General features: G+C 43.5%; 1 protein-coding gene across 3 annotated transcripts in view; it reads left to right on the forward strand.

Moving 5' to 3' along the window:
• The window catches only part of phf14 (PHD finger protein 14), a 94,432-nt gene that overhangs the window by 45,492 nt on the left and 25,313 nt on the right, over positions 1-23,627 (forward strand). For 2 of the 3 annotated variants that reach the window (XM_026299796.1, XM_026299797.1), the window contains exon 16: positions 10,492-10,613. In XM_026299796.1, the coding sequence (XP_026155581.1) occupies positions 10,492-10,613 (122 nt within the window). Of the gene's footprint in view, positions 1-10,491; positions 10,614-12,187; positions 14,427-23,627 lie in introns of those variants that run through there. The other variant, XM_026299798.1, reaches the window with a different exon arrangement.

Here is a 23,627-nt window from a genome sequence, read left to right on the forward strand (position 1 = left end):
TTCCTGACTGTGATGGTGATTGCAGGTTGTTTCAGTACAGAGGGTTTATAACAGGTCTGCAGTAAGACCAGGTGGTGATCTGACCTGCTGAGTGGTGGTAGGGCAGTAGAGGTATAGGCTTCCTTGACGTTTGTATACAGCAGATTACATATTTTTTATATGTTCTTTGGTAGGACATTTGACAAACTGAGAAAATCTAGTCAGGTGTGAGGTGAGAGTCACATGGTTAAAATCTCCTGATATTATAAAGAGGCCCCTGAATGCTGAGTTTGTATCCTAGCAACAGTCTCATGGATGACTTCTCATGGATCATTAGCATTAGCTCTTGGTTGAATGTAAACAAGTATGGCGCTGATATGACTGAACACCCTGGGAACATAATAAGGTCTGAGACCAGCTGCCAAAAGCTCCATGTCCTGACAACATATCCTTTCCTTGACAGTAATATGACCAGGGTTACACCATCTCTTGTTCACAAATGAAGCCAGTCCTCCACCTTTTGTCTTGCCACTTGCCTGCTCTCTGTACGTAGCAGTGTGAAGTTAGGCCCATCCTCAATGTTTTGATTCAACCAGGCCTCAGTAAAACACATCAGTCATAAAATGCTCTTTGGGTCTTAACCAGTGCCTCCAGCTCATCACTTGTTCAGTAGTGAGTTGACATTCCCCATGATGAAGAATGGTAGGAAAGGTTTGTGTCTACATCTCCTAGCCTTTAGTTTAGCACCAGCTGAGCAAAGAGACCCCTTCAGCTCATTGTTCTGCAGCTCTTATATTAACTTTAACATATAAATTTTACTATAAAATATAATTAACAGATAAAGGCACCCAGTCAATAACATATAAATAGCATAAATAGCAAATCAACAATTAACTATTAAAAAGTCTAATGTCTATGGGGACAAAGGATCTCCTCAACCTCTCAGTTCTGCAGCGCAGTGAGATGAACCGCCCACTGCAGCTGCTACTCTGTTTAGTCGGGATATCGTGTAGGGGGTGTTTACTATTGTTCAATATAGAAAGTAGCTTCTTCCGCATCTGCTGCTTCACCACAGTTCTGAGAGGGTCCAGCCCCCTACCTAGGACCGATCTGGCCTTTTTCAGGTACCTACAGTTCCTGTCCGTAATGCATAAGTGATTAAGCAAAATAGGTGAGTAGTTGTCAAACATATCTCGCAAAAGAGTGAACGTTTTCAAGACTTTGCTGCCATCTGCTCATACACACATTCTAGAAATCTAGGAGAAAGCATACAATACTGGTGATAATTAATATTTAATTAGTTCAATTCAATTCAGTTTACTTGTATAGGGCAAGAGAGGAGAGAAGAGTTTAGTGTATGGTGGGAAGACCTCAGGCAGTCTAGACCTATAGCAGCATAACTAAGAGATGGTTCAGGGTCAGCTGAGCCAGCCGTAACTATAAGCTTTGTCAGAAAGGAAGGATTTAAGTCTAGCCTTAATAGTAGAGAGGATGTCTGCCTCCTGAACCCAGACTGGCAGCTGGTTCCACAGGAGAAGAGCTTAATAGCTAAAGGCTCTGCCTCGCATCTACTTATAGAAACTCTGGGAACCACAAGTAGACCTGCAGTCTGAGAGTGAAGTGTGCTATTGGGATATGTATGGTGTGATATCAATGTGATATCAAGGGTGCAAAAAAAAAGCAAGGTGGAAAATATTGACCTTCATTTTTTAACAGTCCGTGAGAACAATTTTCCCACTTGCCAAGCGCAAAAGTGAATCTTCCTAGCACAAATGTGAAATTTGCGTGCACAGAAAGAACTACACCTATTTTTTTATCATATCAGGCTCAAACTGTGTTTTTTTTTCCTCCTCAAATGTTTTTTTCCCTCCGCATTTGATAGTTGTCCTCCTGTGCCAAGTGCATTTCTCTAGACCGCTTTCTGCTCGATTGGCATTTTTGTGTGCAACGTAACATGAGGGATGGTTTTGACTGTTTGAGGGTGGGCTCATCAGTGTTTCTGACAGTAATTACTCTTGGTTCCTTTTGTGATTGACTGTACAGTGAAGGATTGACTGTAACTGATTGGAAAACTCAACAGAGCTATGACTTTTGGTCAGCTTGGTTACAGTGCTGAAAAAAACCTGGAATTGTTCTTATTTTCCTCTATTAGTGATAATTAGCATGCAGCTCTGGCTATATGGAGAGCTTTTTTATATGTTATTAGACTTTTTCCAGGCTAGGTAAAATTCTTCTAAATTTTTAGAAAGCCACTTCCTTGCCAGCCTTCATCATACCTGCTTTAAGGTATAGATGTTTGAACTGTACCATGGAGCTAATCTCCTCTGATTCACTAACGTCTTTTTCAGTGCCCACAGTGTCAAGTGTTTAACGTTCTGGGAAATACTTGTAGTCTGCTTTCAAGTGTGTGTTTGGGTTTTGTCTTCCTTCCAATAACTCGTCCAATACTGCTCGGTTTCTGATTTTGGTGGCTCTGCTCTGATTGTTGTATTTTAACTGTGAGTATACTATGATGGGTCTTTAGAGAACAGGGCATTTGACATTTTTGCCTTTGCTAAAAAGGTAGGATGTGTTTTCTTAACCTTGCTACAAGTGCTAGTAGCCTCCAGGGACTCAGATAGTGATAGTCGCTTGTATTTTTCCAGTAGCCATGTCTTCACAGTTTTCTGTAGTTTCACCAGTGGACTAACTTCACACTGGGCAGTCTTGATCTTAGCATTCAGCCTCATTTCCTCTGGGTAATAAGTACTGCCCTTCATCTTGATCACATAGCCAACTATCTCTAGATTACAGCAACTGGTGATTGGTTTGCATTATGGAGGTAGGAGGAATTGTTAGGGCTTTGTTTCCATCTGCTATTGTAACATCTCATGTTTCTTTCCTTACTGAGCCTTGGTAATCAGCCTCATGCGTTAATTGTAGCCAGTTTATCCATTATTCGTATCACATCAGCGGCTTTACTGGGGGTGCAGTGGATCAGGATCCCATTGTTGGTTGCACATCCAGTTGTACTTACCTGAGTTATAATGTGTAGTTGGTCAGTCTTCAGCTCCTTTTTACAATGTTGAAGCTGTAGGTAAGAAATTCTTTCTTACAATACTGGAAAGTCAATTCTATGGAGCCAGAACAATATCAGTTAAATAAGTATTAAAAAGTATTAATACTGAAAAAAATTACAATCTGATCAGTTTTTGTGGATGTGAGTTTTGTTCAATACCATAGTTTTGCTTTTTTTTTCAGTTTCACTTTTCTGTCACTGTTTTGGTGTGGAGGGTAGGTCTCTGAGGTGGGGGCTAAGAAGAGATGGATTACTGCATATTCAGCAGCAATCTGCACAATAAGGAGAAAACATCTGGCTTCGTGCCATTGTCCAGTCTGACAGCTTTCACATGACTGTAGACTTCAGGTAAATGGCTTCCATGAGCTCAGCTGAGCTCCCAAACCACTAGGTGTAACTAAGATCAAGTTAGCCTTGGCTGAGTAGATGGTGGCACATATGAATGCTGTGGCTTTGAGCTCTGTTCTTTGTGCATTTTGTTAGGAACATTGTGTGTGTGGATGTGTATGGTGTATGGTGAAATGAATGGGATCGAACTCGTCTATACCCACGGAGTTATTGAATGTTGGTTTCGCTTGTTGATCCGACATAACATGCAACTTTCAGTGATCTCACAACAAAGCATGGGACATAACAAGATCACCAGGCTCTCCCTGGATTGTTGTCAGGTCTATGAGGCTGCCCCAGCAGCGAAGGGATCGTAGCAGAACCAGGGATGGAGGGTTGGCCTGCTAGCTTGGCTACGAAAGCAGACCCAAAGACCTGCACTACCAAGCATTTTCCTGACCACTGCCAGATCTTCACAAAACGGATGAATTGGAGCTACTGATACAACAACAACAAGCTCATCTGCAACTGTTGTGTGATGCTTATTACGGAGACCTGGCTTCGACGAGGCTGCAGGGAGGGGGAGCACTGGAGCAGTGGCCCGAGGAACGGCAGCCGAAATTGGGCACAGCTGAAGAACATGAAGGCTTATGAGATGTCTCGTGATATATAGGAGGGTGTGTGACGGAGAGGGAGAGCGGCACGGCAACAAACCCACAAAAGCAGAGACACTACGGCGAGAGGCCAAACAAGGTCTGCTGCAGAGCAGACGGATTCAAAGAATGAAATAAACAAACTGAACGCTAGCAGTGTGTTCGAGTAGTGTTTTAACAGCCAGGAGAGCCTGGGGATTGTAATGGGAACTGTTACAGAGTTTGACCAAAACCATTTTGCCTATAGAGCCAACAGGTCAACGGAGGATGCCCTTGCCACTGCTCTCCACACTGCCCTGAGCCACTTTGAGAAACCTGGGAACTACAGTATCTCACAGAAGTGAGTACACCCTTCACATTTTTTTAAATAATTTATCATATCTTTTCATGTGACAACACTGAAGAAATGACACTTTGCTACAATGTAAAGTAGTGAGTGTACAGCTTGTATAACTATAAATTTGCTGTCCCCTCAAAATAACTCAACACACAGCCATTAATGTCTAAACCGCTGGCAACAAAAGTGAGTACACCCCTAAGTGAAAATGTCCAAATTGGGTCCAAAGTGACAGTATTTTGTGTGACCACCCTTATTTTCCAGCACTGCCATAACCCTCTTAGGGAGTTCACCAGCGCTTCACAGGTTGCCACTGGAATCCTCTTCCACTCCTCCATGATGACATCACAGAGCTGTTGGATGTTAGAGACCTTGCACTCCTCCAACTTCCGTTTGAGGATGCCCCACAGATGCTCAATAGGGTTTAGGTCTGGAGACATGCTTGGCCAGTCCATCACCTTTATCCTCAGCTTCTTTAGCAAGGCAGTGGTCATCTTGTAGGTGTGTTTGGGGTCGTTATCATGCTGGAATACTGCCCTGTGGCCCAGTCTCTGAAGGGAGGGGATCATGCTCTGCTTCAGTATGTCACAGTACATGTTGGCATTCATGGTTCCCTCAATGAACTGTAGCTTCCCAGTGCTGGCAGCACTCATGCAGCCCCAGACCATGACACTCCCACCACCATGCTTGACTGTAGCCAAGACACACTTTTCTTTGTACTCCTCACCTGGTTGCTGCCAGACACGCTTGACACCATCTGAACCAAATAAGTTTATCTTGGTCTCATCAGACCACAGGACACGGTTCCAGTAATCGATGTCCTTAGTCTGCTTGTCTTCAGCAAACAGTTTGCGGGCTTTCTTGTGCATCATCTTTAGAAGAGTCTTCCTTCTGGGACGACAGCCATGCAGACCGATTTGATGCAGTGTGCGGCGTATGGTCTGAGCACTGACAGGCTGACCCCCCACCCCTTGAACCTCTGCAGCAATGCTGGCAGCACTCACACGTCTAAAGTCAAACTTTGCATATGACGCTGAGCACGTGCACTCAACTTCTTTGGTCGACCATGGTGAGACCTGTTCTGAGTGGATCCTGTCCTGTTAAACCGCTGTATGGTCTTGGTCATCGTGCTGCAGCTCAGTTTCTGGGTCTTGGCAATCTTCTTATAGGCCATCTTTATGTAGAGCAACAATTCTTTTTTTCAGTTCCTCTGAGAGGTCTATGCCATGAGGTGCCATGTTGAACTTCCAGTGACCAGAATGAGAGACTGAGACCAATAACACCAAATTTAACACACCTGAGACCTTGTAACACTAACTAGTCACATGACACCGGGGAGGGAAAATGGCTAATTGGGCCCAATTTAGACATTTTCACTTAGGGGTGTACTCACTTTTGTTGCCAGCGGTTTAGACATTAATGGCTGTGTGTTGAGCTATTTTGAGGGGAAAGCAAATTTACACTGTTATTCAAGCTGTACTACTTTACATTGTAGTAAAGTGTCATTTCTTCAGTGTTTTCACATGAAAATGGTAAACTATTTACAAAAATGTGAGGGGTGTACTCACTTCTGTGAGATGCTGTGTGTTGAAATGCTTTTTATTGACTACAGTTCGGCCTTCAACACACTTTTCCAGACATTCTTCCAGACATTCTTGTAAAATGCTGTCCGACCTAGATTTCCCTAGAATAATCATGGGATTTACCTGAGAAGACAAAGACCCACGTAATGACCCGCATAACGAGCCTTTCAGTCAGGGAATTATTACAATGCAATGCAGATGCAAACGTTCGTCTTCTGAGTCACGTTATTTGTCACGAGGACAAAGTAAACTCTTCGTCGTTGTCTGGAACCAAGCGAAGCGCTTCTTCACACGTGTTGCGTGCCATCAGCCATGCGCAGAAAAAGTGAGTAAATTCTTACTATGATGAAGCTTGACGTTTTATGTCATTTCTCGGGGGCATGCACATAATTATCTGGCTCACCTCTTATTATTTCCATATGAACAGTGCCCTCAGTGCAAGGCGGGATCACATTAGCTATAATGAGGTGCGACAGGAGAAACTGTGCCGCTCCTTACTTTCGTATGGATTACATAAAAAGAGATTGCTTTCAACTTGAATTATTTCATTTAAAAGAAGACATTTCAAGCTTTCTAGGGATATATTTCTCATGTTTTTGAGGCAAGTATTCGCTGAGATTTAGGTTGTTTTATTTAGGTGACTGTGAAGAGAGGTGACAGAGACGGAGACGATAGAGCGCGCACCCTGTCTGCTTTCTTTATTTTACAAAAGCACAGCGTTTGGTTGCTATTATGAGTTGTAGCACGTCGCTGATACTATGCAGGTTCACCCAACAATGCGACACAACCACACCGACAACTCCTAGGGATTTAACATGCTTTAATGTTATGTGCCTTGCTTTCCAGCAGGCTCGTGAGTTCGGCTGCTGTGTCGTCTCTCTCTCTCTCTCTCTCTCTCTCTCTCTGTCAGATCCCACCACGTCTGCCTCACGCTTCCTCCTACCATCACGACTCATTTACAGCTCTATACAGCCTATCCCTAATAATAGAAAACTGTGGGTATGTGAGAGTTGCTTCAGGGCGCACCATGTGACCATCAGTTTTTATCACTTGATCAAAGGCTGAGTGTAGACTGTTGTCCCAGGATTGCTCGAGAGGGAAGTCCTCTAGGGGATGTATCACCCAAACCAGGGGAACCTCTGGTGGAAGCCCCACCCGCTCTTCTTCCCCTTCGCACTCCCCGGAATACCTATGTTTTTTTTCCCCCTGTATCTAATTTCCACTGGTACCACCGGATATTTGCGAATGTCCCCATGTACACATCTTATTTTCACCCATTGTGCCTCCACCATTGCCCTGGGTCGAACCAGCTTCTGGTGCATTAAGGTCTGAGAGCAGCCCGAATCCACCATAGCCTGGTATGTACCCCCTTGTATCCTTACCGATATGCTGTGTGGCCCTACTGGACCGGAGGAGGAGGCTGCCGTGCCGACCACCCAGACCTCCTGTCCCACCTCCATTAGTGGGCAATCCTACCATAGGTGGCCAGATCGCCATTTGAGGAGCTGTCTGCGGGGGGGAACAGCTGTTGCCGGATGACTCAGCTGGGGAGAGAGAAGAGGGTTAGCTGTGAGGTCGGTTGGGCTAGCTGCAGCTTCGGGGTACTGGCCGGCCGCCAGTGCTGGGTCGTCCCATTTCTGGTTTCCTTGGGGGCTGGACATCCAGGCAGTCCTCGGCCAATGTGATGGCCACCCCCGGGATTTCGGCTGATGGCATTGGACCCAGTCCGACATCTCGATCGGCAGTCCAGTAATGAACTGCTCGAGGACCACTTTCTCCAGAATGTCCTAGGCCCCTTGCTCTCCCCTGGATTCTGCCACCGAGTCCTGGCATCTCTCAGGCACTGGGCATACACAAACGGTTGGTCTGTTGGTCCCAGTGCGTCCTGGCGGAACCAGCGGGGATGCTCCTCTGACGAGAACCGCATCCTGTCCAGTATGGCTCGGCGAAGGGCAGTGAAATCTCCCCGTGTTACTGTTGGGAGTGCTAGGGCCGCTGCCTGAGCTTCCACAAAGCTGGTGACAGTGCGCTCAAGATGCCACAAAACATGTTGGTGCATTTTGTGGCATCTTCTGGTAAAGCCGAAACGAACTTAAATCGTCAGCTTTGATCGTACAGATAAGAGAAATATATCATTCAAATCTGTAAAGGGTTTAGTTTTATTTGTATACACTCATAATAACAACAAAACGTTGTGCTTTTTTTAAATAAAGAAAGCCGTCAGGGTGCGCTCTCGGCCTTTTCTGTCTCTGCCATTTCTCTTCACAGACGCTTAAATAAAACAACCAGTATCTCAGCGAATACTTGGCTCATAAAAATAAGAATTATATGGCTAGAAAGCTTGAAATGTTTTCTTTTAAGTGAAACAATTCAAGTCTTTTCCTGTCTCACCTCATTACAGGTAATGCGGTCCCGCCTTGTACACTGTCCACTGTTCACATGTAAATAATCTCAGGTGAACCAGGTAAATATGTGCACGCCCCCGAGAAATGACATAAAACGTCAAACTTCATCATAGAATTTACTCACTTTTTCTGCGCGTTTGGATGATGGCGCGTCACGGACGTGAAGAAGCGCTTCTTGTATTCCACACAGAGACAAATAGTTTAGCTTGTCCTCAGAGTAAAAACACTGATTTTAACTCAAATGAGGATCGTTTGGCTCCTCATTGTTTTGTATTGTGCTGCACTAATCCGTCCCATCTACATTGACTGAAAGGCTCATTATGCGTGTCTTTGTCTGGTCATTCAGTGCGTCTTTTGTGTTCTCAGGTAAATCACATGACTATTCATCCTCAGACACACCCTCTTGCATATGGCCTTTCTGGACAAAATGTGTCTTAGAAAATTTAAATCAGTGTATTGTTTACTGTGAATGTGTGAACAAGATGACATTCACAGCACTCTGAAGTAAACACTTCAGCCTACATCATGCAGGTCTCCAAAGTCTTGTGAACCAATGTTCTGTTTGTGTTTTATGGTCTTATTTCAGTGAGTAAAAAATTTTAGTTTTTCACTAACCATGCATAAACACTTTTTTCTCAAAAACATAATCATGTATAAACTGCTGCTCACATATTATTGTAGCCAATTTTGTGCTGATTACAGTGTTATTAGACTTTAGACATTAATGTGTTTAAAAGACACTGAAAAAAACACAAATGTCAAAATTTGTCCAGGCCCCCAAGACCCCCTCAGACCACAGAGGGTTAAATGAAACAATTCAAGTCGAAAACAAATCATCACTTTTTATTTAATCTGTATGAACATAAGGAGCGGTATGTTTTCTACTGTCTCACCTCATTACAGCTAATGTGATCCCACCTCGCACTGAGCACACTGTTCACGTGTAAATAATTGGAGGTGAACAAGATAATTATGTGCACACCCCCGAGAAGTGACATAAAACGTCAAACTTCATCATAGAATTTACTCACTTTTTCTGAGCGTTTGAATGATGGCACGCTACACGCGTGAAGAAGCACTTCGTATGTTCCAGACAGTTTACTTTGTAAAGTAAGTTTACTTTGTCTTCAGAGGAAAAACATGACTCAGATGACGAACATTTGCATCTGCATTGTATTGTATTGTATTGCACTGATTCCCTCTCAGCCACATTCCTGACTGAAAGGCTCATTATGCGGGTCTTTGTGTGGGTCTTTGTCTTCTCTGGTAAATCACATGATTATTCATGATCAGACACACCTTCCTGCATATGTCTTTTTCTAAACAAAAAGTGTCTTAGAAAATTGAAATTGGTGTATTGTTTTCTGTAAATAAGTGAACAAGAGGACTTTCACAACACTGTGAAGTAAACACTTTAGCCTACATGCAGGTCTCCAAAGTCTTGTGAACCAATGTTCTGTGTTTTATGGTCTTATTTCAGTGAGTAAAAAATTGTAGTCTTTCACTAACCAGGCATAAACACTGTTTTCTCAAAAACACAATCATGTATAAACATGCTGCTCACATATTAGTTATAAGTCAGTTTGTGCTGATTACAGTGTTATCAGACTTTAGCCATTAATATGTTTAAAAGCAACTGAAAAAGCACAAATGTCAGGGCATGTGAAAACTTGTCCAGGGCCCCAAAACACCCTTAGATCCCAGAGGGTTATGCTAATGAAATCTGTGTATTTAAATAGTTTTTCTTAGCCCATATGCCAGACACAAAAAGCTGTGAAACAGTACATGAGGAGAAAATTATAAAATTGACTGTGTCTTGTGACTATGTATGTTCCTCTTCAGTATGCGTGTTATGCGTTCCTGCACTTACAGTTTGGTGTCTTCCCTGAGCCTTAACCTTGCGCTGAATGCAGCAAAGGAGTGTTTTGTGTTTTACATAAATTGAATATAAGCAAAGTAAATCCATCAAAAAGAAAAAAAAAGACAAAATTGTCTACGTTATGTGACATTGCTTTAAGAATTAATCAGTTTAATCCTGTATTGGGGTAATTCCCATATTTCATTGTTTTAACATTTCATTTCTTTTTGCATCCTAACCACCAACAGCTGCATATACAGCTCTTGTGTCTAATCAGCCATGTTTCCATAGGAACCACTGCCACGGGAACGCCGACAGCGACAGTCTGCAATGCAGAAAAAACCCAAGGCAGATGACACAAGGACTGAGTGTACAACCTGCAAAGGACCAGGTGACAACGAAAACCTAGTGAGGTGAGGGAACGCGTGTGGCTCCGAGTAGGACTGTGTGTATGTGTGTGTGTGTGTTGCGTCTGTCTGTCTCTCTCTCTCTCATGAGGCAGCCATATCCTCCTGATGATTAAAGTTCAGTCTTCATTAGTCTGTGGCCGCCTGGGTTCTGCAGAATGTGGGGGCCATGTGTATCTTCTGCATAGGCCCCCTATATTGACCTGCCACATATATTTACACAGTTCATTAAGACGTAATGAATAGCACAGTTTATTCTGAATCTTTCCTGGGATTTCAGGTGTATTGCATGTAATAAACACATTTGTTCTTTGACATTAGAATTGCACCTTTTCAGGACATTGTCATATGTTGAATCTTCTACATAAAACTTTTCTTTATCATCAAACCCATGACTGAACAAATTTCGCTCCATGAATTTCAAAGAGTTCCCAAAACCGTCACTAGCTCATTTTTACTTGAAGCAGTTTGACTTTTTCTATTGTTATTTTGATTATGGTACTCTTTCCATGTCTTTTTCCCTACTAAAATATTGGCAGTGACAGTGAGAACCAGTATATTTAAAGACAAAAATAAATACTCTAATATTTCTTGTTTTTAGTGTATTCTGTCATTTCAGTATGCCTCTCACTTTTCTAAATTGCCCTGGTTTTAATTGAGGAAGCTTTAACACTTCATCCATCTTTACCTGTTGTTTTTATGAATTCGTTCATTAATAAAAATTATTACTGTCAATCATTCTCTCACTAGATAATTTCAACTGCTTCTAGTCTGCTGTGTTTTGAATTGCTTTTAAGCTGTCGCCAACACTCCCGGTATAGATATTTCACATTCCACTAATTTATTAGTGATATTATCAATTATCAAATATTTTGAAAAAAAAGAAAATTATTAGTTCAATCCCTAAATCCCTACATTTCCTGGGGGGCATTTAATGCAAAATATGTGCAGAAGTGCATTCCAATGACTTATACATTGTTTTGCTTGTATAATAATTATACAAAAAGAAAAAAAACACCAGAATAAGGACTTGGATGTATTTTGTGATGGTATTCTTGTTATACAGTTTTCAATATGACATGATTCTGCTGTTGTACAGTAAGCCTAATTTAAGATATAAGGTAGGTTATCTCATCACCCACCACTGCCCAATAGTTTTACCAAGGCTTTGTTGTTATTTGGCTTTTTGTTTTTTTGTGTTCATGGATGCTAGACCTATAGATACTATAGACCCAGCTATTTTCTAATCCTAGTAATCCTGGTTTGAAGTACATTTGACTTACTTTACCTACTTTTCATTTGGGTGTGTGTGTATGTGTGTGTGTTTTTTAAACTCTACATACCTGTATGTCTAGGCAGGGAGCCAAGGTAAAATCAGATCTCCATCTCTATACAGTGACAACGTCAAAATGAATTATGTTCATAGCAAGACTAGTATCTTGGAAGTAAATGAAAACACTGGAATACCAAAGTGTGAGTACTTTCTTGTAGTGCTCTTGAGGCAGTGTTTAAGTTGTGAGGGTTGCTGGACGGGGTGTGAGGTGTCCTGCCCTGACTCTTTCTATCTTTGCATTGCACAGGTTGTGAGAGCCGGGGCAGCCACCTCACCTCCCATAAAAACTCGGGACAGATGACCATTGGCTTAGAGACAGAGAGGCAAATTGAGGCTTTTGAAGAGAGGCGCTCGGGTCAGGCTGAAGAATGAGACCGTCACAGCACCCCACAACCACTTCTGATCCAAACTGGACCAACAACTGTCCAAAGAAAATTGACTGGCACTGTCTGAATATAAAATATGGAATCCAAACCCCAACATTTGCTTTGAGCCAATTAATGTTAAGTTAATGTTGAGTCTTAACTGGAGTCTTAACTGCATGTACCTTGGTCGAGTTTTTTTTTTTTTTTTTAACTGTTGTACCAGTTGCATCTATGCAAATGTCTCAATTTACAGAACATTAAAAAAGTTATCCAAATGTTTAAACATTTTAGTGAGTTAACAGATTACTTGTACTACTTGAGTAGCCCAGTGAAGTCCTATACTCTTTAGAGGTCCCATCAAGTCATGTGATTAGTCTCGACTCTCTGTCCATTAGGCCACGACTGCCCCCCCCCCAGTGATCAATCTTAGTATAAACTAATGGTCTTTCAACTATAGAATGGAATCATGGCTATGTTGCTTGCTTTGTGGAAATGCAGCAAAAAGTTTAGCTATAAAATTCCTAAAACTATTGCACTCTCTCTGACACTTGATTTCATCTTCTGCCTTTAAACAATGGAATCAATCTTTTTTGTGCTGCTAGGACAGGGGTGTCCAACTCTGCTTCTGCTTCTTTTACTTTACTATCCATGCCATACCCACACGTGTGTCTAGCCAGTCAGAACCTGGAAGATGCCATTTTAGATGAGTATATGGAGTGGCGGGAAGACAAAGTGAATTGGTATCTTCCTTCTTCTCATTGACTAAATACATGTGATCAAGGTAATCAGTAGTGGGCAGAGCATGGATAATTAGAACACAAGCAGGACAGTGGCCTTCGAGGAACATGTGTTGGGCAACCATGCTCTAAGGAGCTCACCTAAATCCAACATTCACTATACATCAGTTACATAATATAATACATATTTTAGATCAACATTTGTTTCAGGCCAGGTGTTCTGCTTCCCGTACAACCTGTTATTAGTACCAATTAGGCATCTGTCTCTCAATTCTGAGGAATTTCAGTGTGAATTTGATTAAGTGCAGATATAATTGATCCTAGTCTTTCTCTGATGTGAGTGTTGTGTTGTGTTTTCTAAGTAAGTGGAGGACTAACAGTACTAATAAAGCCAGTGTTGTGTGAAGAAAAGCCAACTCTTGTATAGCAAGTGTAGCAGGAAAGTATGGCTTCCATAGAGCATCTGTAGTAGAAAAATACTAGTGTAGTTAGTGGTTATAACACTTAAATATTAGTCCAAACGTCTTTTGCGTCTTAGGTATTTAGAAGTCTTCCTTTGTCTCCATATCTTGGAAGTGACAGTTTAAAACTGACATGTCCTTAGAAAGAACTAGGTTTGTCTCCATGTCCCTGGTGGCCCATAGTCAGTGCTGTCAAAACAACAGCTGCTTGCTGCTCTGTCAGAGCTCACAACTGAAAAAGTGTCACATTCTGCCCTCATATGTCACTCTGTTGCCTATCTAGTGCCCTATGTGCATGCTTTTGGGAACAGTCCCAACCCGTGCAGTTTCCTGATTTTGCCTCTCGGGGGTGTGTCCACAATGGGTCTGTCTTTAGAGATGAGATCGTGGTGCAGAATGACTTACTAACTGACCAGTTCTTTCACATCACTCATAGTCATTCTCATAGACTCTGTGTCAGTTCTACACTGCATGGCTGTATCTATGTACGCAGACCTGTACAAAAATTTCTAACTGCAAATAAACAACGTGGTCTTGTAGAATATGGAATGCCAGGTAGCTATGTAGTGTGATGATGTGTACATTATTTATTGAAGAGGCCAAAAATATGTTTTCTTTTTGTGCCTACATACTTGAGTATATACATTATACATAAGCTTGTGTTGTGAGCAGAGTTGAACTCTGATTTGTGATGTAGTCTTCAAGCGTCTGCCATATTTCTTTTCATTTTAAGTTAAACATTTGTTTACAGACATGCTTTTAAGGAAATATTTCTTACTAATTGTGTGCTGTGTTACTATGATACTGTATGATGTGAGGATGTGAGTGTTGCTGCTGTTGTGTGTGTGAAGTGTCTCAGGCTCTGGCCTATAGCTCTTGAAAATTAAGTGGCGCTTTAATAAACTCTTGACTTTTTCACCGTATTGCTGCAGTGATAAATGAGTGTCAGTCAGCTAATTAATTGTTGTAAAGGTGTGGCAGCGGTGGTCCATTTGTGCATGTAATGCCCTCTGTCATCAGTGATTTATGAAAGGGGGCTGAGGGATTCTCACACTACATCTGCTGGATTCTCTTACCTCAGTCACTGACAAGGTTCGATCTGCACTGATTTTTTTTTTTTATGTTTCCTAATTGGTGATGAATGTACTGTTGCTATTGATTACTAATATCTTTTGCCAAGGTTAACAGAAGCCTCAAAATTCACAGTCGAATTAAATTTGATTTGATGGAATTGATTCAAGAATTAAAAGACCTTTAAAATTAGATTTAGTAGTAGATTTTTGCACCAAGCTTATAATCTTCCTGATATTGATTTGGGAATTTTCACTTATCTGTTCTCACCAGCTCCACTAACTGGTAATTTTCTGGAAATTGTAGGTACATTTTATTAGCCTGTCCAGCCAGACTCATTCTTTTCCTATTCTATACAAAGAATTCATCGAGCCGAATTTTTTTGGTTGAGGTCCAATTCCAGGGGATGGACCAGTGGACGCAGAATAAACCAATCAGAGAAACAAATGATATGACCTGAGCAAAGCGACAGTAACCGCAGTGAATGGCATGCAGTAGAGAGGCTAGTGAATGACTGTTGTGGTTTCTGTTGTAAAAACATGAGAATACACAGTGTTATTACCAGTTCTGTGCATATTTCTGAATGGAGTCAACAGCAAAAGTCCGTTGTAGAAAGATTTGTGGACTTGGGACTCGCATTGAATAATGTATAAACAAGTCATGCGTAAAGCCCGCCCCAATGCATTGGCTGTGATTGGCCTGGCTCATTTGAAGCTGGAGATAAAGGCTCTCTATGGCAGGGGTTCAGATCCACATTCTTTTACTAAGAAAGGAGTGGGTCTGGCTGGCCAGGCTAACATTTTATGGCGTTCATCAGAATTTTGAGTGAGTTGAGATTTAATGTAGATTTTTCAGTTCTCCATGATCGGGGTTACATGAAAAGGATGTGGGACCTATGGAAACTTCGAAACGCACCATCTATACGAGGGCCAAAACAACTAGTAGCTCAGTGTTCCAATATCCGCAAACAGCAACTGCTATCACAACTGGAGATCGAAGAGATACAACACAAATGCCACGGCAAGGGGGAGCCAGGATGCAAGGTGAGACTGAGGAAACAATCCCATCCCCACCTGAGGATGCTTGGCCACAAAATACACACCACCACCAAGGAGCAGTATCCTGCATGGAGAAGGAGGTTAGAGGCAAAAATAAGGGCAACATGGAGCGAAGTTAGACAACTATCAGAACTGCAGAGAACTGGGATGAAGTTGGGTAAGAAGTACAGCAAGCTGTCCATACCAGAGACCCTGGGGACTGCCAAACAACGACTCACAGCCCTAGCCACATGCCTGAAGAGGTACACCAGAGAAATAGAAGCAAGGAGAATAACGAAAAGTGTACTCTCAGTGGCAGGGTAGTAACATGAGAACAGACCCACCAAGGCTAGAGACTGAACAATACTGGAAAAACATATGGGAGAGGGAGGCATCATATAACACCAATGCCCAGTGGCTGGTGGACCTGAGAGCAGACCACAGGAACCAGTAACCATCACAATGGCAGATATCTGAGAAAGGGTCTCAGACATGAAGAACCAGGGCCTAACATGATCCACACCTACTGGCTTAAAGAAGCTAACTGCACTCCATGAGCTCCTGGCAGCTCAAATGAACCAGCTGCTAATGGATGGGACTCACCCAGAGTGACTAACTGAAGGCAGGACAGTCCTGATCCTGAAGGACCCCCAAAAGGGAACAGTCCCATCCAACTACTGCCCAATAACCTGCCTCTGCACAGGATGGAAGCTCCTGTCAGGCATCATAGCGGCTAAGATGAGTAAGCACATAGCTCAATACATGAGGCCCAGCAAGCAATGGGTCAGGACACCAGGGGAGCAAAACATCAACTACTGGTAAGTAAAGCAGTCACTCGAGACTGTAAGACCAGACAGACCAACCTGTGCACCGCCTGGTTTGACTACAATAAAGCCTACGACTCAATGCCTCACACATGGATTCTGGAATGCCTGGAGCTATACAACATCAATAGGACTCTAAGAACCTTCATAAGGAACTCAATGGGACTGTGGAAAACAACCCTAGTGGCCAACTTCAAGCCAATTGCACAAGTCTCCATCAAGTGCGTCATCTACCAAGGAGATGCTCTGTCCCCGCTGCTGTTCTACATAGGCCTGAACCCCCTCAGCCAGATCATCACTAAGACTGGCTTTGGATATCGACTACGAAATAGAGCAACCATCAGCCACCTCCTGTACATGGATGTCATCAAGCTGTACGCCAGGAATAAGCGAGACATTGACTCACTGATCCATACCACCAGGATATACAGCAACGACATTGGAATGTCATTCGGACTGGACAAGTGTGGTTGAATGATAACAAAGAGAGGGAAGGTTGTCGGGACTGGAGGAGTTAAACTTCCAGAAGGCAACATAGCGGATGTTGAGGGAAGCTACAAGTACCTTGGAATCCCACAGGCAAATGGGAACCAAGAAGAAGCCGCAAGGAAAGCCGCCACAGCCAGATATCTACAGAGAGTAAGGCAAGTCCTAAGAAGTCAGCTAAATGGGAAGAACAAGGTCCAAGCCATCAACACCTACGCCCTGCCAGTCATCAGATACCCCACTGGCATAATAAGCTGGCTAAAAGAGGACATATATATATAAAAAAAAAAAAAAAAATTCCCGTCTCACCCCTATGGCTGGTGTGTCTTCCTCAATCTCGGGTCCTCTACCAGAGGCCTGGGAGTTTGAGGGTTCTTCGCAGTATCTTAGCTGTTCCTAGCACTGCGCTCTTCTGGACTGAGATCTCTGATGTTGTTCCTGGGATCTGTTGGAGCCACTCTCCCAGTTTGGGGGTCACAGCCCCGAGGGTGCCGATTACCACGGGGACCACTGTTGCCTTCACCTTCCACATCTTTTCTAGCTCTTCTTTAAGCCCTTGGTATTTCTCCAGCTTCTCATGTTCCTTCTTTCTGATGTTGCTGTCACTTGGGATTGCTACATCTACCACTACGGCTTTCTTCTGTTGTTTGTCCACCACTACTATGTCCGGTTGGTTAGCCATCACCTGTTTGTCGGTCTGTATCTGGAAGTCCCACAGGATCTTAGCTCGGTCATTCTCCCTCACCTTTGGAGGCGTGTCCCATTTTGACCTTGGGACCTCCAGCCCATACTTGGCACAGATGTTCCTGTACACCCTGCCGGCCACTTGGTTATGGCGTTCCATGTACGCTCTGCCTGCTAGCATCTTACAACCTGCTGTTATGTGCTGGATTGTCTCAGGGGCATCTTTGCACAGCCTGCACCTGGGGTCCTGCCTGGTGTGGTAGATCCCGGCCTCTATCGATCTTGTGCTCAGGGCCTGTTCTTGTGCCGCTACGATCAGTGCCTCTGTGCTGTCTTTCAGTCCAGCTTTTTCCAGCCACCGGTAGGACTTTTCGATATCAGCCACTTCTTGTATCTGTCGGTGGTACATGCCGTGCAGGGGTTTGTCCTGCCATGATGGTTCTTGCTCTTCGTCCTCTGCATCGGGCTTCTGTTGCCTGAGATATTCACTAAGTATTCCATCGCTTGGGGCCATCTTCCTGATGTACTCATGGATCTTGGCCGTTTCATCTTGGATGGTGGCTCTGACGCTCGCCAGTCCCCGGCCTCCTTCCTTCCTCTTAGCGTACAGTCTCAGGATGCTGGATTTGGGGTGAAGTCCTCCATGCATTGTGAGGAGCTTCCTTGTCTTGACATCAGTGGCTTCTATGTCCTCTTTTGGCCAGCTTATTATGCCAGCGGGGTATCTGATGACCGGCAGGGCGTAGGTGTTGATGGCTTGGACCTTGTTCTTCCCATTTAGCTGACTTCTTAGGACTTGCCTTACCCTCTGTGGGTATTTGGCTGTGGCTGCTTTCCTTGCGGCTTCTTCCTGGTTCCCATTTTCCTGTGGGATTCCAAGGCACTTGTAGCTGCCCTCAACATCCACTATGCTGCCTTCTGGGAGTTCAACTCCTTCAGTCCTGACAACTCTCCCTCTCTTTGTTATCATTCGACCACACTTGTCCAGTCCGAATGACATTCCAATGTCGTTGCTGTATATCCTGGTGGTATGGATCAGTGAGTCGATGTCTCGTTCAGTCCTGGCATACAGCTTGATGTCATCCATGTACAGGAGGTGGCTGATGGTTGCCCCATTTCGCAGTCGGTATCCGAAGCCAGTCTTAGTAATGATCTGGCTGAGGGGGTTCAGGCCTATGCAGAACAGCAGCGGGGACAGAGCATCTCCTTGGTAGATGCCGCACTTGATGGAGACTTGTGCTATTGGCTTGAGGTTGGCTACTAGGGTTGTTTTCCACAGTCCCATTGAGTTCCTTATGAAGGTTTTTAGGGTCCTATTGATGTTGTACAGCTCCAGGCATTCCAGGATCCATGTGTGAGGCATTGAGTCGTAGGCTTTCTTGTAGTCAATCCAGGCGGTGCACAGGTTGGTCTGCCTGGTCTTACAGTCTCGAGCGACCGCTTTATCCACCAGTAGTTGGTGGTTTGCTCCCCTGGTGTCCTTACCTATTCCTTTCTGGGCCCCGCTCATGTATTGAGCCATGTGCCTACTCATCTTAGCCGCTATGATGCCCGACAGGAGCTTCCAGGTTGTGCAGAGGCAGGTTATCGGACGGTAGTTGGATGGGACTGCTCCCTTTTGGGGGTCCTTCAGGATCAGGACTGTCCTGCCTTCAGTTAGCCACTCTGTGTGAGTCCCATCCATTAGCAGCTGGTTCATTTGAGCTGCCAGGCGTTCATGGAGGGCAGTTAGCTTCTTTAGCCAGTAGGTGTGGATCATGTCAGGCCCGGGTGCTGTCCAGTTCTTCATGTTGGAGACCCTTTCTCGGATATCTGCCGTTGCGATGGTTACTGGTTCTTGTTCAGGGAGGTTGCTGTGGTCTGCTCTCAGGTCTGCCAGCCACTGGGCACTGGTGTTATGTGATGCCTCCCTCTCCCATATGTCTTTCCAGTATTGTTCAGTCCCCAGCCTTGGTGGGTCTGCCCTCGTGTTACTGCCCTCCCACTGAGAGTACACCTTGGATGGTTCGGTGGAGAACATCCTGTTTATTCTCCGTGCTTCTATTTCTCTGGTGTACCTCTTCAGGCGTGTGGCCAGGGCTGTGAGTCGTTGTTTGGCAGTCTCCAGGGCCTCTGGTATGGACAGCCTGCTGTATTTCTTACCCAACTTCATCCCCCTTCTCTGCAGTTCTGATAGTTGGCTGACTTCTCTCCGTGTTGCCCTTATTTTTGCCTCTAACCTCCTTCTCCAGGCAGGGTACTGCTCCTTGGTGGTGGAATGTATTCTGTGGCCAAGCATCTCAAGGATCACTGTTGCCGTGGTGTATATCAGCTTGTTGGTCTCGGTGATGGTCACAGTGGGGATTGTTCGTAATGCTGCATTCACATCTTCTAGTAGACTTTCAGAGAGTACTTCACTTAGTCTTGGTAACCGGCTGCGGAGGTTCCAGGTGTCCATCTTGCCTATGATCTTCACTCTCAGGTCAGCTGCTCTTGTGTTGAGCGTGTCGGGGCTTGTCATTGGGGCTTGGTAACCAATCTCAGGTGGGGGTGGTGTTGTTTCCCCCCTGACCTGGCGTCCTGGCTCCCCCTTGCCGTAGCATTTGTGTTGTATTTCTTCAATCTCTAGTTGTGATAGCAGCTGCCGTTTGCGGATGTTGGAACACTGAGCTACTAGATGCTTTGGCCCTAGTGTGGATGGTGGGTTTCGGAGTTTCCATAGGTCCCACATCCTCTTCATGTAGCCCCTATCGCTGGGGTTACTCATGTAGTAGCATTCCAACAGTTCTCTGTTATCAGCCCTCGTCCACGAGTGTCTTGTTCCAGTAGCCCATTTCTCATCAGGTTGCCCTGGTCCCCTAGCACCTGACGCGGACCTTGTTGACCCGGGCGACGTCCGAGCCGGTATGACTCCAGTATTTCTATCACTCATTTGTACTGAGGTAGGCTAGTAGCGTTAAGGACCTTGCCTACCATTGATCTCCATTTGGTCTACCCGCACCGAAGTCAGTGGCCTTAACCACTGAGCTATCCAGTCGCTAACCACTGAGCTATCCAGTCGCTCCACTGAGCTATCCAGTCGCTCCACTGAGCTATCCAGTCGCTATATATATATATATATATATATATATATATACACTTCACAGAAGTCCAGGTCAGCCTGCAGCAAACACAGCTTTAAAACAGGTAAATAACATTACATACCTTATTGGCCACTTTAAAGTAAGGGGAGAAGAAAGAACCTTCAAACTTTAGAAGTCTTCACACCATCCAAGTCTTCATTACTACATTACTACACAGTAGCATAGCTTAAAGCATTGTCCTCTGTCAAACATGGCAAAAAACGCTCACATGTGGCAACTCACCTTGGTGAATTTTAACTGCCCCAGTGGCTCATTCTTGACCCCAGGATCTTTGGGCACCCAAAAGCAGTGGGCAAACCAGAGATCAGCTAGGACACAGCTGGGTTCTGGTAAGGGGGTGAGACTGAGGCCAGGAGGTGCAGAAACACAACTGGTTGAGAGATAAAAGAAAGAAAAGCTACCAAGGAGGTTCTGGAAAGCAGTAACCTTTCCGATGATGTGTGCGTTTCCCATTACTGCTCTGACACAGGATCCAGGGAGATAATTTAATGGCGGCATTTTGTTTTTGCTGACTTCACCCTTTTTCCCCTTTATTAAAACAGAAAACATAAGAGCTGGGACAGGGGCTGTGTGGGAAGTGTGGCCAAGCAGCTAAAATCTATTACTCCCCATCTTCTTCCCCCGTCTCTTTATCCCCTGATTCTACCACAGTCTGATCAAATACTTCCTGAGGTGCATGCTCTCCCTTCTCCTTAACGCATTTCTTTCTTATCCTCTTATAACTGCACTGTGTTGTTGCTCATTCTATTTTTTAATAATTACACACAAAATATGAACCACAAAGTTTACACTCATCTGGTGGTTTATTAAGTACACCTAGGACCTATTGCAATATATTGACAGTTTTTGTTCCTATTATTTTGTCTCCCCATTTATTTGCGTGATGCTAGGCTAAATACAGAAACCCCTCTGTTCAACAGCAGTAGAAACCACTGCTTTCAAAATGATCATACAGTTGAATCAACTGTTTTAGCATAGAATGCATTATTTGTATCTAACAATACCGAATTCTAGTCCCTGTCAACTTAGTGTACCTTAACTATTTATTTGTAATTTACTTGTTTTAAAGGAGTTGCCGTTTGCTACAGTACAAGCTGTTCCAGTAGCAGGGTAGTGATAGAGTAGACTGACTTTCTGGCCAAGTCAAGGTTTGAGTTTTTCACACAGAGATGAAGGCACAAACCTGCTGCTGGATCATGTCTTTTAAAGTGTTTTATCCAGTTCACTGGGGCCTCCTGCTGGAAAACGTGTGAAACTTCAGTCAAATACAAAGCACCAGGTTAGAGCTGTCATGCTTACTCCTTTCCCATCCCTTCCCTTTGACCACAACTGTGAATGAGTTGTGTCCAGTTGGGTTAATAAAGACACCCTCCCTTATCCTTCTCCATAGGTGCAACTTTAGCAGTGCATTCATTACTTCCCCCTCCAAAGGCTCTTTTATAATGTTGTGGTGACCCAACAGTAAATCAAACACTAAGGGGCTCGCTAAGTCCAATAATCCACTCCTTTCTATAGAAAGACACTGGTGCACTTTGTCATGGATGAGAGTCAATGGCTGACTGCTTTGTGTCATATTGATTTCTGTCACATGGCCATTCCCAGGGTAATTGCATTGGCTACATGTGATAAATTCAGTGACTTGTTTCAGCCACTTGGGCTGAAACACCAAGGCTGAATAGAAAAGAAGTTTTGAATCTACAAACCTACTATCAATAAATGGACCTGTGACTGTGGGTACAAAGCAGTGGGGAAGCATCAATACCTCTAAAGATTTTATGTCTCATCAATTTATTTCTGGCATTTTGATGTTTGTCATTGTTCTTGTAATCTGTTTTGTTTTTTTATACAAAATGTAAAGCTTGACAAACAAAACCTTTCTAAATACCAGCAACAGAAAAGCAAACAGGCAGAAATGATTTCCTAAACATAACATTAGAAAATACTGTATATAATACATAATTTAATTATTATATTAACACTTGAAAAGAAAAGACTTGAAAAGAACTGACTGCTGATTGACCTGTTGTTGACATGTACAAGTCTTTAAACAAAAATGAAACAAAACAGTGTTAACATTCTGACCATCCACTCTCAGAGATTGGAATAAATGGCCTGCGTTACCGAGAGGGCAAAGAATCTCCCAAATTAGAATAATGGCACATGCTTTCCTGACTATCTCAGAAAGACCCTTGTGGTGTTGCATTTCTTTGTACATGCAGAGGGGACAGGTGTAGCTGAGTAAAGAAATGAAGAGCTCATTAGAGAAGAGTAGAAACCTAGTACATACCTTAACAACTCTGGTTATTGCCTTGTCAGTTTCATAAAACTTACAGAATACAAATGATGTCCTATGACTGAAGCTTTTTGGCATACTGACCCATTTACTTGGTCTGACATAACAGTAGCTTCAGGTGGCCAGAGTTTTGAAGCTGCATTTAAATATTGCTGAGTAACAGATATTACAGCATCAGTTTATTAATTTTTCTCTTCACAACTTGCAATGCTGCGACATCCTATGTTCACATTTTACAATGAAAACAGTGGTACAGGAAAGTTAAGCAGTCAGCCTCATATATGACCTCTAATAAGGTCTTATTAGAGTTTAATAAAGTTTATCTTATCATATATGTAAAAGTTGCCTGTGGGATATCACTTCATGTTCTAGGTATACTAAATGTTTGTTGTTTTTAATAATAAGGTTAATTCCCAGACATCACACAGTTTTTTGCTTTGTGTAAAGTAAAATTAACTAGTATAAAGTAACCAAGCATTAGTAGGCTAGGATTTGTTGCTTTCCTGTGCTTTAACGTGGAGGGCTGAGCTTGCCATATAACATTCTCAAGACTATAGAACTTGCGGGTAGGCCCATAATTTTCAGTTTTGTCCAACTGATTTAATAG

Source organism: Mastacembelus armatus, chromosome 11 (assembly GCF_900324485.2).
Source record: "Mastacembelus armatus chromosome 11, fMasArm1.2, whole genome shotgun sequence".
In the NCBI taxonomy this organism is placed as follows: domain Eukaryota; kingdom Metazoa; phylum Chordata; class Actinopteri; order Synbranchiformes; family Mastacembelidae; genus Mastacembelus; species Mastacembelus armatus.